Source organism: Jaculus jaculus, chromosome 7 (assembly GCF_020740685.1).
Source record: "Jaculus jaculus isolate mJacJac1 chromosome 7, mJacJac1.mat.Y.cur, whole genome shotgun sequence".
Lineage (NCBI taxonomy): Eukaryota > Metazoa > Chordata > Mammalia > Rodentia > Dipodidae > Jaculus > Jaculus jaculus.
In genome coordinates this window covers 122,163,713-122,179,022 of record NC_059108.1, presented here as the reverse complement: position 1 = coordinate 122,179,022, position 15,310 = coordinate 122,163,713, and the positions used below count along the sequence as shown (strand labels likewise).

The window sequence follows — 15,310 nt, the reverse complement described above, 5'->3', positions numbered from 1 at the left end:
CTTATTCCCAGATAGAAAATATACAAGTGTGAAGCTGGGATGAGCAACAACTTCAAATAGTATGATACAAGAGAGAGGACTGTGTTTGCAGGTTTTACAAAGTACATAGGGTCTGGGGATGTGGCTCAGTGGTACAGTGTGTGCCAAGCACGTGAAAGGCCCTAGGTTTGACATCCAGGAAAACACACACACGCACGCACACGCACACACATACACACACACACAAACGCGTGCGCGCGCGCAATTAGATAACTATACTGTATTGTTCATATACATTTCAATGTTTGTTTTTAAGATTTATTGACCGTACACAAGTAGCTCTAGATAGTGTTTGTTTGTATGAGACAGAGTCTTGCTAATAGCCTAGGCTGGCCTCAAATTCATGATCCTCCTACTACCAAGATGATAGATATGCTTCCTAGAATATTTGCAGTTTTTTATACATCACTGCTGCAATATACATTCGTTTATATGTCAGCTGTGACCACTAGTTTACTTGTATTTCTACCACTGAATTTTGTCCCTTTTATATACCCTCCACACTTTATATTTTGTTTTGTTTTTCAAAGGAGGGTCTCACTGTAGCCCAGACTGACCTGGAATTCACTAGAGAGTCTCAGGGTGGCCGAGAACTCACAGCCATCCTCCTACCTCTGCCTCCCGAGTGCTGGGATTAAAGGCATGTGAACACCACGCCAGCAGGATTTTTAAATAAAATATTTATTTGAACGAGAGAGAGAGTGTGGGCATGCTAGGGCCTCTAGGCACTGCAAATGAACTCCCGTTGCATGCGCTACCCTGTACATCTGGTTTACATGGCTACTGGGGAATCAAACCTGGGTCGTTAGACTTTGCAGGCAAGAGCCTTAACCACTAAGGAATCTCTCCAGCCCTGTTTTGGATTTTTAAAACATATTTTTATTTATTTATTTGCAAGCAGAGAGAGACAGATAGAAAAGAAACAGAGAGAATGGGCATATCACAACCTCTAGCTGTTGCAAATGACCTCCAGATACATGTGCCACTTTGTGAATCTTTATGTGGGGACTGGGGAATCGATCTTGGGTCATTAGGCACTGCAATCCCTCAGCCTCATTTTGGATTTTTTTTTTTTAAGTTTTTTTGAGGTAGGTTCTCACTCTAGCCTCAGGCTGACCTAGATTTCACTATGTAGTCTCAGGGTGGCCTTGAACACAGCGATCTTCCTACCTCTGCCTCCCTAGCGCAGGGATTAAAGGCATGCTCCACCATGCCCAGCTGCCATTTTGGATGTTTGAAACAGGGTCTTATGTAGCCCAGTCTGGTGTCAAACTCACTATGTTGCCAAGGATGGCCTTGAACTCCTGATCTCCTGCCTCCACCTACCAAGTGCTAGGGTTACAGGTATGTGTCACCATGCCCAGCTTATAGTTCTTTTTTTCTATAACTCCTGTTCCCTCTCTGCATTTAATAAACTTTCTTTATTCCATTTCCTCAGTATTCTGTGTAGTCAATTTCTATTCCTTAAGACTCTTGTAATCTAGACTTAAAGACGGTTGGTTAAGGATGTAGCTCAATGGTAAAGTGCTTGCCTGGCATGCACAAAGCCCTGAGTTCAATTCCTTGTACACACACACACACACACACACACACACACACACAGCCAGCTGGTTGTTACCTGTGATGGGTTCTCTTCTCTCTCATATACAGAACACCCAACGTTTTCAACTTTTAGCTGAGCACATGGTTTACAGGAGTAAAGATGACATTTCCCAACCCTCTTTGAAGCTGGATATCATGTGACTAAGCTATGGTCAGTGGGATCTGAGCAGAAAAGCACACCTGAGGGGAAAGGGTGAGGGTGTAGACATATGGGTAAGCCATCTTAAAACAGAACTGGACCACTTGTGTCTGGAAAGTTGCATGATAAAGAAACACACACCTCTCTGGCTTTAGCCATTGTTATTTTAGATTCTTGCTAACAGCAGCTAAACTGTAGATACAGTTAAAACAGAAGACAAAGACTTTACAAAATTTTATCCTGTTTACATTCCTTCTGAAGCTTCACAACTCTTATCGAGTTTGGGAAGCTTCCGCCATTATCTCTTTAAGGATGCCTCTCCTTCATTCTCTTCTCCCTCCTGGATTCTGTCACCCTAGCATTCACATCTATTGGCAGCTTCAGTTTTCTGTGTTACCTTCTTCATGATTTCCTCAGGGCTCTTTTTCCATTCATTAAATACACCCTTTTTTTTTTTAAAAAAAATACTTTATTTGAGAGAGAAATAGGCAGGGGGGGAGAGAGAGAGAGAATGAGCATGCCAGGGCCTCCAACCACAGCAAACAAACTCCAGATGAATGACCCCCCCTTGTGCATCTGGTTTATGTGGGTCCTGGGGAATCGAACCTGGGTCCTTTGGCTTTGCAGGCAAGTGCCTTAACCACTAAGCCATCTCTCCAGCCCAAATACACCTTGTTTTGTGTTGGGGTGTAGCTCAGTAGCAGAGCACCTGCCTGGCATAAACAAGGACCCATGTTTGCTCCCTGCCAGCTCCCCCCACAGGGTCCACCTTATTAGCGTCTAACCTAATGTTTAATCTGTCTACTGAAAAACTAATGTCAATGAATACACTTTCTCTTCTTAAAGTTCTATCTGGCTTTCAAGTTTACCTGATCTTTTGGAAACTGTGTTCCTGTCTCATGTTTTCAATTTCTTCACTATGTCTTCAGCAGTTTTATTTAAATTTCTTTTTGTTTGTTTTTATTTATTTATTTGAGAGCGACAGACAGAGAAAGAAAGAGGCAGAGTGAGAGAATGGGCACACCAGGGCCTTGAGCCACTGCAAACCAACTCCAGATGCATGAGCACCCTTGTGCATCTGGCTTATGTGGGTCCTGGGGAACTGAACCTCAAACCAGGGCCCTTAGGCTTCCCAGGCAAGCGCTTAACTGCTAAGCCATCTCTCCAGCCCCTCAGCAGTTTTTTTTTTTTAAATTTAATTTATTTATTAATGCGAGAGAGGATAAGAGGCAGAGAGGGAGAGAGAGAATGGACATGCCAGGGCCTCCAGCCACTGCAAACAAACGCCAGATGCATGTGGGTCCTGGGGAATTGAACCGAGGTCCTTTGGCTTTGTAGGCAAATGCCTTAACCACTAAGCCATCTCTCCAGCCCTCTTCAGCAGTTTTGAATTCACTGATTTTACAATCTCTTGTGAACAGTTCTGTTATTAGATGTACATTGTGTGTTACGTATGTAAATTCCCACTGACTGTAAAATTTCCCACTGACTGTAGAATACTCCCATAATTTAGCCTTTTGGGATATGCATTCATTTTCACCAAGGTTCCTTTTTTTCTGAGAATTTTGTGTGATGTGGATTATTCTGTTTTGTCCCAGATCCTTAAGGAAGTCTGAGAAGCTGCCGTCTTCTCTTGGTGCAGCTAGATGATTCTCGTATTGGAAGTGAGCCATTTTATAACCTTGACTGTGAAAAACTACTTCGGCTCAATCTCCAAGCAGTCAGAGCTCGTCTGATTCCACAGACATAAAAACCCAAACCTGAACCCCGTGTCAGTGAAGGTAAAACCCAAACCTGAACCCCGTGTCAGGGAAGGAGGCCAGCCACCTCCTCCCCCAACTCAGCAGCCAGAGCAGAACACCGCTGATTCCTCCTACTTCATTTTGCCCCCTCAGCGCTTCTCTTACGTTTTTTTTCAGTGTTAATCACTACATTTAAGAGGATATCTTAACCTGGGCATGGTGGCGCACGCCTTTAATCCCAGCACTCGGGAGGCAGAGGTAGGAGGATCGCTCTGAGATCGAGGCCAGCCTGAGACTACACAGTGAGTTCCAGGTCAGCCCAGAGTAAGACTCTACCTTGAAAAACCAAAAAATAAAAAGAAGGATATCTTAAATATTTCATCGTGTGTGTGTGTGTGTGTGTGTGTGTGTGTGTGTGTATTTTTAAAGGTGTCTTGTGGTCCATATCATTAGAAGCAAAAATCTCTCTGAGCTGTGAGTCACCCCAGCTGGCTGAGCAGGTCCTCTTTATGCTAGTTTTCCCTTATACCCCACCCCCAATTCCACAGCCTAAAGCAAGGCTTTCAAACTTTATAGTGACAAGCCCATTCTTCTGGGAGCTTGTTAAATACAGATTACTAACAGCACCCCAGAGATTTGGAAGAGGACTAGAGTGACCCAGACCTGCACAGCAGCTAAGCCAGCTGCACACCAGGTGATTCTAACCATACTCTCTCTGGCTCTCTGGACCACCACCCAAGGCTGGTTGCCCTACCCTTGAGGCCCACAAATTCTTCCCAAGCGCGCACACACAGCACAGGAGCTCTACGTTATCTGCTCTGAAAAAGCAGTGCCAACAGTCCCAAGGATCATGAGCTTACATCCAGACTAGTCCAAGGCCACTCCCTGGCCACAGAATTGCAGAGGTGACAAATGCCATCCAGATTCCAGATTGCAGGATTATCAGTAAGTCTGGTCACTTATCCCAGCTTTACTAATCAGGACTTTGATACTCCTTGGAGAGGGGTGGCGCTGAACTTTACCTTTGTACCATGAAGAAAGGATTAGCTAAACAAAGTGATACTGTAATAAAAACTGTGGAGAGAGCAGTTGAGTCACTCAAGTGTTATGTATTATGACACACAACGTAAGTGCAAGTCTTCGTTCTCTAGTCAAATTAGACTATAATATGCTTCTGAAAGCCGGCTATTGGGATGTATCTTCCCATGTAAATATATCAAAAAGTTTCCCAGTACTGCCAACCTAAGCTTGTAAAGATAATAACTGTTCACATTTAAACCAGGTGTGGTAGCGCACGCCTTTAATCCCAGCACTCGGGAGGCAGAGGTAGGAGGATCGCCCCAAGTTTGAGTCCACCCTGAGACTACATAGTGAATTCCAGGTCAGCCTCGGTTACAGTGAAATCCTACCTGAAAGATCAAAAAAACAAAACAAAAAACAATAATTGTTCACATTTAAAACCTATTTTATGCTGGTGAGATGGCTTGTGCCTTTAATCCCAGCACTTGGGAGGCCAGCCTGAAACTACAGGGTGCGTTCTAGGTCAGCCTGGGCTAGAATGAGACCTTACCTCAAAAACAAACAAACAAAAACTCCTATTTGGGGCTGGGGAAATGGCTTAGCCCTTACGGCATTTGACTGTGAAGCCTAAGGACCCTGGTTCAATTCCCCAGGACCCATGTAAGCCAGATGCACAAAGGGCGCATGTGTCTGAAGCTCATCTGCAGTGGCTGGAGGCCCTGGTGTACCCATTGTCTCTTTCTCTCTAACTGCCTCTTCCTCTCTCTCTCAAATAAATAAAATTTGAAGAAAAAAAAACTCCTATTTTGTGTTAGGGAAAAATTATATATATAATTTTGTTTATTGTTTTTTTCAAGGCAGGGCCTCACTCTAGCCCAGGCTAATCTGGAATTTACTACATAGTCTCAGGGTGGCCTCGAACTCACAGTGATCCTCTTACATCTGCCTCCTGAGTGCTGGGATTAAAGGTATGGATTACCACACCTGGCTATATATAAATTTCACATATAATTGAGAGGTAGACATTTATGTCCTGAACTTTGGAATGGAGGGGTTTTCTCAAGGGTACTGTGCCAGGAAGGTACAAAGGTGGGCAGGTCTAGCTCCGAAGCTTGGTGATATCCCCAGGAAACCAGGACACTTTCCACCAGCACATCTGCTTAATGAGGACACTTAATAATAAGGGTAAAAACTTCCATTTTTTATTTTATGTATTTACTTTTGGGTTTTTGAGGTAGGGTCTCACTCTAGAATTTACTATGTACTCTCAGGGTGGCCTGGAATGTATGGTGCCCCTCCTACCTCTGCCTCCCAAATTTAATCCTCCTGGGATTGAAGGTTTTTCCTAAAACATCAGCCAGCCCCACAGCAAGGATGAAATGGTAACAATAAGGATAATGCAGCCTCCATAGAACCACAAGAATCTCAAGAGGTGACAGAGGCCCAGGAAGATATGCCTGTTGAAAGCTTAGTAAATTGCTCAGAGTTTGATTTTAAAACCAAAAAGCTACTTTGGATTTCATTTTGCACAAAAATGTAACAAAGGGTGTCTCTTGGTCAAGGTTCAATTTCCCCAGGCCCCCCTCTCCAACCCTGGCAACTGGCCCCCGGGGGAGGCCAGGGAGCTCCGGGGACTCACCTTGTCAGCCAGCAGCTCTCTGATCTTGCTGGCCTGCAGGCGGAAGCGGAAAAGCTGAGTTTCCAGAGCCAGGCATCGTTTCTGCCAGTCGATGCTGGCCCGGGCATCCACCTTCACTTCTGCCATGATGGGCTCAATCTCTGGATATCCCAGGGAGCTCTAGGATCCAGCACTCTGAGAGAAGAAGAGAAGCGAGGTGAGGCGGGATGTGGGCCAAGAAGAGGACTGCACAGGTAGAGTGGGGAAGGGAAGTAGTCGCGACTTTCCACCTTTCCCAGCCCAATGTGTCCTGCTCCAGCATGAGGTAACTGGGCAATCTCATGGAGAAGCTAGGTTTTTTCGTTTTAATTTTTTTTGTTCATTTTTTATTTATTTATTTGAGAGCGACAGACACAGAGAGAAAGACAGATAGAGGGAGAGAGAGAGAATGGGCACACCAGGGCCTCCAGCCTCTGCAAACGAACTCCAGACGCGTGCGCCCCCTTGTGCATCTGGCTAACGTGGGACCTGGGGAACCGAGCCTCGAACCGGGGTCCTTAGGCTTCACAGGCAAGCGCTTAACCGCTAAGCCATCTCTCCAGACCTCGTTTTGGTTTTTTGAGGTAGGGTTTCACTCTAGTCCAGGTTGACCTAGAATTCATTATGTAGTCTCAGGGTGGCCTCGAACTCATAGCGATCCTCCTACCTCTGCCTCCCAAATGCTGGGATTAAAGGCATGTGCCACCACGCCCGGCTTGTTTGTTTGTTTTTTAATAGAAAAGCAGGGCTCACTTGCTTTTCAATTATTCCCTCAGCAACTATGTACCAGATACTGTTGCAGGCTCTGGAGCTGCCAAAGAGATTCCGGTCTTTGCATTTTTCAAGGACCTCTTAGGATGGCATAATAGCAAAATTAAAATATGCTCACAATTGCTGATCAACACATGGATAAATGGAGGCAGGAAAAAGGGCTGTGTGTTGCCGTGAGGGTTCTAGGGCTCAGGAAAGGTTTACCATAAGCAACAGTCACCCAAGGACACACAGCTCATTAGCAGCAAAACCCCTTTCCAGTTTAAAGATTCAACCACACCTATATAGATGTTAGGGGCTGGGGAGTGGCAGACAGAAAGCATGTTTTGGACTTCTTCAATACTTTTCTATTTAGTCTTTTCTCATTAGCTTTTTCTATTCCTGCCAATTGTCATTGAGTCATCCTGTCCAGAGACAAATTCTCAACCTCTCATCCTTTGAAGTCGTAAGATGCAAGCCAGAAGACTTCTAGATATTTTGCTGTCTCTCTCTGTCTTTCTCTCTCTCCTTCTTTCCCTCCCTTAAATAAATAAATAAAAATTTAAAATTTTAAAAAAGATAGAAATTTAGGGGCTGGAGAGATGGCTTGGTGGTTAAGGCGCTTGCCAGCAAAGCCAAGGGATCTTGGTTCAATTCCCCAGTACCCTCATAAGCCAGATGCACAAGTTGGCACATGCATCTGGAGTTCGTTTGCAGTGGCTGGAAGCCCTGGAACACCCATTCTCTCTCAAATAAATAAAATTAAAAAGAAAGATAAAAATAGATATTTTGGGGCTGGAGAGATGGCTTAGCGGTTAAGCGCTTGCCTGTGAAGCCTAAGGACCCCGGTTCGAGGCTCGGTTCCCCAGGTCCCACGTTAGCCAGATGCACAAGGGGGCGCACGCGTCTGGAGTTCGTTTGCAGAGGCTGGAAGCCCTGGCGCACCCATTCTCTCTCTCTCCCTCTATCTGTCTTTCTCTCTGTCTCTGTTGCTCTCAAATAAAAATAAATAAAAAAAAATAGATATTTTGCTATAGCCATTCTGGAGAAAGCCACCTTCAGTATCCCCAGCTAGGGGAATTACCCAGATGTCTCCTGGAAGTGGTCTAGAGAAGAAAAACTGGGTCAACGATGAGAAAAAGAAGTATGCATGGGTGTGCCTCAGCAAGGGGACAGGGACAGGGTAAGCAGGAAGGAGGAGCTGGAAGTCACGACCAGCATCAGGCCTTGCAAATCTCCCAGGGCCCTGCTGGTAACTGCTCTCAGCAACAAGTGCAAATTTGATTTGCCCGAAACCATGGTATATAGTCACCTGGATGTCAGATCATTATAGAGAATTAATGTCATTTTTTTTAAAGTTGATAATATTGTTTAATGTCATTTGTTAGAGGTACCTATGATTTGCAAGTAAAATGAAATAATGTCTGGGATTTGCTTTAAAATACTCCATAGTAAAAGGGGGTAAAAACAAATAAGATACATTAACATGGTGAAGTCGTGTGTGTGTGTGTGTGTGTGTGTGTGTGTGTGTGTGTGTGTACACACATACGTATGCATATGCACAAATGCAGTGCTGGAGGTTAAACCCAGGACCCCCCACATGCTAGGCAAGTGTCCCCTCTACCTCTGAGCTACACCTTAGCCCCAACTAGTTGATGAGTTTTGAAGCTGGATGATAGGTTTTATGCAAGTTCTTTTATACTGGCCTCTGAGAGGAGGGGCAGAGAGGAGAGAGAAGCAGCAAGGTAAATTGTTAAGAACAAGAGAAATACTCTAACCTTTCAGAAGCTTGGTTCACTAAGGTAAACCTAGCATCCTAGGTTTTTCCAAGGCTCATGGGCTCAGATATTCTGCTACCACATTTCCCCATTAGCAGACAGCATGTATCCTGATTTTTCCTTTAGAAATCGTCAGCAGACCTGGAGCGAAGCGCCTAACAATAAACCACTGATGGGTCTAGTGTCTCGTTCTTTTAGCTCTGGCATCCTCAGAACACTGGACATATGACCTCAGTCCAGAAGTGTCATCCCAAACAATCCAGACATTGTGACTTCCCAGCCATCTCCACTTCAAAAGACTGGGACCAACTGGGACGGGCAGGAAGACAAAAGACAAAAACAAATGATGACCTTCTCTGAGCTAAAATCGGCTGACAAGACAAAACAGGACCTTGTAGAGCCTCCACCGAAGGCTGGGGGGCTTCATATTTGATTTTCTTTGGCCTTCAGGGAAACTTTGTTTTTCCTTTCATAAACAGAAAACGTGGTAGATCTGAAACTAGGAGCCTGGAGGGTCTTGCAACCTAGCCCAGGGCTACGAATTAAAGTGCCCAAGTAAGGGGTGGGGGGAGGCAGGGAGAGATTTTGCTATGAGTTTGCTTTAAAAAAGTTTATTGATTGTCCAACTGCTGCTGAGATTCTGCGGGGACAGGGAAAACCTGAATTATCAAAGTCTCCTGGAACACTGGAAATAAATTGTCACTAGTCTCTGCCTGGCCCTGACAGCTTAGCCCTAGCTGCATCTTCATGACATCACAGTTCTGGACTATGAAATGGTCTGGTTAATCCTCTCCCTGCCTAGGGGATGCTGGCACGTTCCTACGGAGGCTGGGACTCATGCTAGGCTTGCCTAAGCATGTGAGGGGAGCTAAGAGTTTTGGAATCAGGTCTGGAACAAGGTGCCTATTGCCAAGTCCAAGGCCTGGAGGCTGTTCTGACTGGAGCAGGTGGTTGGAGCAATAGTCATACACCAAGGGAAGATGCTACTAAGCTGAACCTTGCCTGCTAAGTCACCTCGCACTTGTGCCTCCTAATTAGACAGGCAAGAGTGGGCAGAAACAAACACTTAGCACTTGCAGAATGGTTCTTAACTTTTCCAAGTATCGCGGGATGTGTGTTCATTCGTGATCTCCAAGATAGAGGTCAAGGGCAATTATTCCCAATGAGAGGATGAGGGGACTCACTGCATGTGCCATCAGCTTAATGAAACAGCTAAAGCGGAGCAAAGATGAGTCAAGAATCTGGAACATTCCCCTTTCCATGAGGACACTTAAGCAGTGATAATGGACATCTTGTGCTACCAGGCTTATCTGACAAATTTGTCATTAATGTCAAAGACAAATGAGACAGACTGGTGCTGTAGCTTACTTAGTAAGCTAGAGGTGGAGGCAGGAGGATCAAAAATTCAAAGGCATCCTTGGCATGCATAAGACCCTGTCTCAGAAACAGATAAATAATGTCAGGAGTGCTGGCACATTCCTTTAATCCTAGCACTTGGGAGGCTGAGGCAGGAGGATCTCTGTGAGTTCGAGGCCACCTTGGAGCTACAGAATGAATTCCAGGTTAGCCTGGGCTAGAGTGAAATTCTACCTCCAAATAAATAAAGATATTTTTTGCCTTTAACCCCAGTACTCAGGAGATTGAAGTAGGAGAAGTGCTGTAAGTTCGAGGCCATAGAGAATTCCAGGTCAGCTTGGGCTAGAGCAAGATCCTACTTCGAAAAACACCTCCCAGCACTCGGGAGGCAGAGGTAGGAGGACTGCTGTGAGTTCACCGCCAGCCTGAGACTACAGAGTGAATTCCAGGTCATTCTGGGCTAGAGCGAGACCCTACCTAAAAAAAAACAAAATAATTAAACAAAACAAAACAATGACAGCATAAAAGCTATTTCAGCCAGCACAGTGGTGCATATACCCAGAACTTGAGAGCTAGGGGCAGAGCTCAGGTTCTAGGCCAGCGTGTACTATATATGAGACCTTGCACCCAACACACAGAAGGGGGGGGGCACCTTGAGGGCTGTGTGTCTGTGTGTACCTAATATGGACGAGTCTCTGGGTTTCATTCCCAGGACAGAAGAACAGAGGGAGGAAGGGAAGGAGGGAGGAGGAAAACACATACACATCACACAGAATGTGCTTGAAAATTAAAGGAGATATTACAAATGACTGATCCCCGTCACACAAGCACTCAGTAACTCACAGCTAATGTGAGTGTCCGCAAACAAAAGGCAAACCAGCAGTGTCCTGGGGACATGAGAGTACGTGACTATGCTTGCCGTCAGAGTCATGTGAATCTTAATTATTATCTATTTACTTTTCGGTATTAAACAAGAGGGCTTCACATACAAAGCAAGGTTCCTTACCCCTGTCCTCCAGCCACATTGCTGCCCAGAGCAGTATATTTCCAGAAATATTCATGGCACATATATTCATATACATGCTACATACACACACACACACACACACACAGACACCAAACCATGGCACACTATATTCACTGCACTTAACAACAGAGCTCAGAGCCCGTCCCACATCAATATACATCCTTGCCTTGCTTTCTTCCCTCCAAGCTTTTCAAGAACTTTAATGCATTCTATTCTGTGGCTATGATGGGATTTTACTTAAGGATCACTTATTGACGATCGTTGAGTTGTTTCCAGCCTTTAGCTAAAATAAAAGGGCTGTAATGAATATGTATCAGTTCATAAGTCAGAGTATAAATGAAGGATAGTTCCAGAAATGGAACTGTAGGGTTAAGCAATGCGCATAAAATACCTTCCCCCGAGGCTATCCGAACTGATACTTCAGTCAGCAGTAAGATCTTATTTCTTCACCCCAGGCTTTAGTTTCTACTTCTCACAGGGTCTTACTCTAGCCCAGGCTGACCTGGAACTCACCCTTTAAACTTCCAGGCTGGCCTCGAACTCACAGCAATCCTCCTACCTCTGCCTCCCGAGTGCTGGGATTAAAGGCTGGCGCCACCACACCTGGCAACATGCCAGCTTTTTGACAGAAGACAAGATGGCTCCTTTGGTCTGCCCATAGACCAGATGCGACTTCCCAAAGCAGAGGTGAGGGAACCCCTGCACCTTGACACCTGCAAGTACAAAGCATTCTCCAACTACTTGGGAACACAGTGTTCCATATGTCCACTGCCTGGCAGAGATAAGGAGAATAATAAGAGAAGTAAACTGGGTGTGGTGGCAAGCCTGTAATCTCAGCACTAGGAGGTGTGAGAGGTGAGGGGATGTGAGAATGAATGCGCCACAAGGAGAGGACTGGGAAGGACACACTTCTGAAGAGGGCAAACAGGACATGGCTTTTTTTTTTTTTTTTTTTGGTTTTTCGAGGTAGGGTCTTGCTCTGGCCCAGGCTGACCTGGAATTCACTATGTGTTCTCAGGCTGGCCTCGAACTCTCAGCGATACTCCTGCCTCCTGAGTGCTGGGATTAAAGGTGTGCGCCACCTTGCCCAGTTGCTTTTTTTTTTTTTTCTTTCAGTTCACTTGTCAGGTTAATGATAGTTTGAGAGCAGAGGCTGGATGAAGCGTATCATACCCCAGGTCTGAGCAGATACCTGCAGGAACTGGGGGAGGATAATGGACAGCATCTCGTTCGGAACTACAGAAGGCTTAGGTTTCAATCTTGCCTTTATGTGACCTTTATAGGTCTTTAGCCGTATGACCTTGGGCAAGTCGATTCTTCTGAGTATTAATTTCCTCCCCCGAAGCAACAGAAGGTCTTACAAATTGTGATGTCACCCGCACTACACAGTGTCTCACACACTGAAGATGGTCCCAAAAGTTTGAAGCCGGTGAGCTGACAGCTCTTCCGATTCATGAAAAAGTGATTTCAGTGATTCCCCCCACCCCCAAGCGTTTTCCTGAAACGCAAGCTCTGTGGGTTAAGTTGTACGAGATGGGTTCACAGTAGAAACTAATGGAGACGCTCTGCCAACCAGAAGGAGGACGACGAAGTCTATCCCTCACTGGGAGCAATGCAACAGGAGGACCCAGGAGGCTCTTCAGCGCCCCTGACACCCCACTTGAGGGGCTTTTGGTCCCCAGAGACCCAAGTCGTCTCTAAAGACTCCTAAAGGACACAAAAGCCCCTGATGTCACCCGGCGCCCAAACCTGTTTTCTTTTCTGCTTGGCTGACCTGTCCCTGGGAGTCCAGCCTGATCCATACAGGACTCCCTAAGAGAAACATCTAGAAATCCCATGAGAACTAACCACCGGGGAGGGGAGGGGAGGGGGGGCGCACGGACCGAGGTGGCAAGCCGCCGCCGAGCAGCACGTACGTCCCGGGGGAGGGGGTGGTGGTGATCCCTTTCCCCAGGAGCAACTGGATCAAGCCGGTCCCGAACCGCAGGTTGTACCCCAGGAAAGCTGGTCGCGACCTCCCGTGCGGGTGTCGCTGGGGTGGGGGTGGTGGTGGTGGTGGTGGGCGGGAGGAAGGGGCTCTCCCGGCTCCCCGCAGCCCGTCCCCCGCCGCCGGGAGCTTCCAGACACCTGCTCCGGGACGCCGTCCCCGGTGCCCCAGCGCTCCGCCCTCGCCCGCCCGGCACACACTCCCCCCCCCCTCCAACACCCCGATCCCCGATCCCCCGGGAAGCGCAGGGCACCCCCCCACACACACCCACACCGCTCACCTGTCCGCGCGAGCCGCGGGGCGTCCGAGCCGCGAGCACCCCGCGCCCGCCGCTGACCTTGCCGGCCGTCGCCCGTGGCCCGGGCGGCGGTGAGTCCCGACGAGCGAGTCCCGAAGCGGCGCTCCGGGTCTCCGCTGCCCCCGGGCCGCAGGGGTCGCGGTGGGCGGGGCGGGGCTGCAGCCCTTGGCAGCGCTGCCCGCGGGCTCGTCGGCGTGCAAAGCCCGGCCCTCCCCCGCCGAGCCCCATTCAACGCGGCGCCCGGGCTCTCTCCGCCCCCCCACCCCACCCCACCCCACCCCACCCCACGGTGCCGGGCTCCTCCCGCCGCTTCGCTCCGAGGCCCGGCGTCCCGGCGGCGCTCCGCACGCTGCTCGCGGCCAGGCACAGGAAATGACCTCAGCAGCCCGCGGCCTCCCGCCTCTCGGCACCCGGGGAGCTGCGGGGTCCGGGAGCGAGCTGGGGGTGGGTTCGGTGAGTGTGTGTGTGGGGGGGGGGCAGAGAGATCTGCGGGGGTGGGGTGGGGGGAATGCAGCCCCGAGCACCTCGGAGGAGGCTGCGCCAGCTGCAGCCGGTCCCCGGAGAGCGGGGGCGACTCGTCGCAGGATGGAGACCAGACCTGACCTTCCCCGACATCCCCCCCCCACACACACCCCACAACACACACAAACCCCGCCGCCGCCCCCCAGGAGGGCTCCAGCCACAGTGTAGAAAGTAACCGCCGGATATTTGGAAGTCTGTAGAGCTGATGATCAGTTTGCAGGAGAAAGATGGGGGGCGGGGGGCGAAGCGCAGCCCACAGGGTAACACGCACGCGTATGTGTTGTGTGTTGCTTATTTGAAAGGCCAGGGCCAGGGAGTTAGAAAGACCTGCTCAGGACCCACTTCTGCCGCGAACCGCCCTGTTCCTCGGGCGATTGCAATCGGTGGGCTTACCTAGAAATGTACACCCAGAGAGGGACTGCGCGCTCAACTTCGGCCAGGGGACAAGGGGGTAAGGAACGACGACCAGGGAGGATCCGCTTTTGAAAGCTGCTTGGCCGGGTTGCCACTAGCTGCATTTGATCCTCAGAAAGAAGAGGAAGAAGAAGAAGAAAAAAAAAAAAAGACAGAGCTTTCTTCCCCAGTCTTGCAGATTGTCAAGGCCTGGACAGAAGCAAAGCCATAGGGTCTGTGTCACCCAATGGGTGTCCCTAAGACTCACTAGAGGAACTGCAAAGGAAAGTCTCTGGCCCCACCCCGTTTGAATCTGAACCTCAGGGAGGTGGGGCCGGGAAATTGCCTCTGAACAACCTTTCCAGGTGGTTCCTCCCCTTGTAAGCAGCGAGGAAGGCTGTTAACCTCCAAAAACAACCTGCCAACGGCTTTACCGCTGCAGAGATCGGGATTATGTAGCCCCATTCTGTGAGACATTGGCTTCTTCCGTCTCCTTAAATAGTCCAGCAGTTGTCCAAGATAAGCCCCAAACTAAGTCCGCTGGTTTTCGTGAAGGGGAGACTCATTCGTTCACTTTGGATAGGCAACCACACACACAGTATAAAAATTTCAAATATACAAGATAACCGTGAAAACTAAGTCTTCCTCCCATTCTTCCCCTTGTCCACCAGATCACTCTATCCAAACTCTATTGTCATAAGTTTTTGTTTTTATTCATTCAAGATATTTTGTTTTATTGGGTTTTCTTTTTCGGGGACAGATAGGGGGATTGTCAAGGAAGGTAGAGTCTCCCTGTAGCCCAGACTGACCTGGAACCCAGGTCCCTGGCTGGCCTTGAAGTCACAGCGATTCTCCTAATTCTGTCTCCGCAGTGCTGGGACTGAAGGTGTGCACCAACCACGCGGGGCTTCAAGATACTTTATATATGCAAATTCACGTAGTCATATTTGTGTGAACATATAGAATTCATGAACATGTATTTTCACATACTTTTTAACAC

At 48.0% G+C, this 15,310-nt stretch overlaps 1 protein-coding gene across 1 annotated transcript in view; it reads right to left on the bottom strand.

The window, feature by feature from the left end:
• Positions 1–14,412, bottom strand: part of Plekhh1 (pleckstrin homology, MyTH4 and FERM domain containing H1) — a 60,698-nt gene extending 46,286 nt beyond the window's left edge. Inside the window, exons 1-2 of the mRNA XM_045155398.1 lie at positions 14,311–14,412; positions 6,182–6,355 (exon numbers count right to left, since the gene is read on the bottom strand). Of these exons, the coding sequence (XP_045011333.1) occupies positions 6,182–6,307 (126 nt within the window). The 5' untranslated portion in view covers positions 6,308–6,355; positions 14,311–14,412. The remainder of the gene's footprint in view (positions 1–6,181; positions 6,356–14,310) is intronic.
• Between the last annotated feature and the right edge of the window lie 898 nt (positions 14,413–15,310).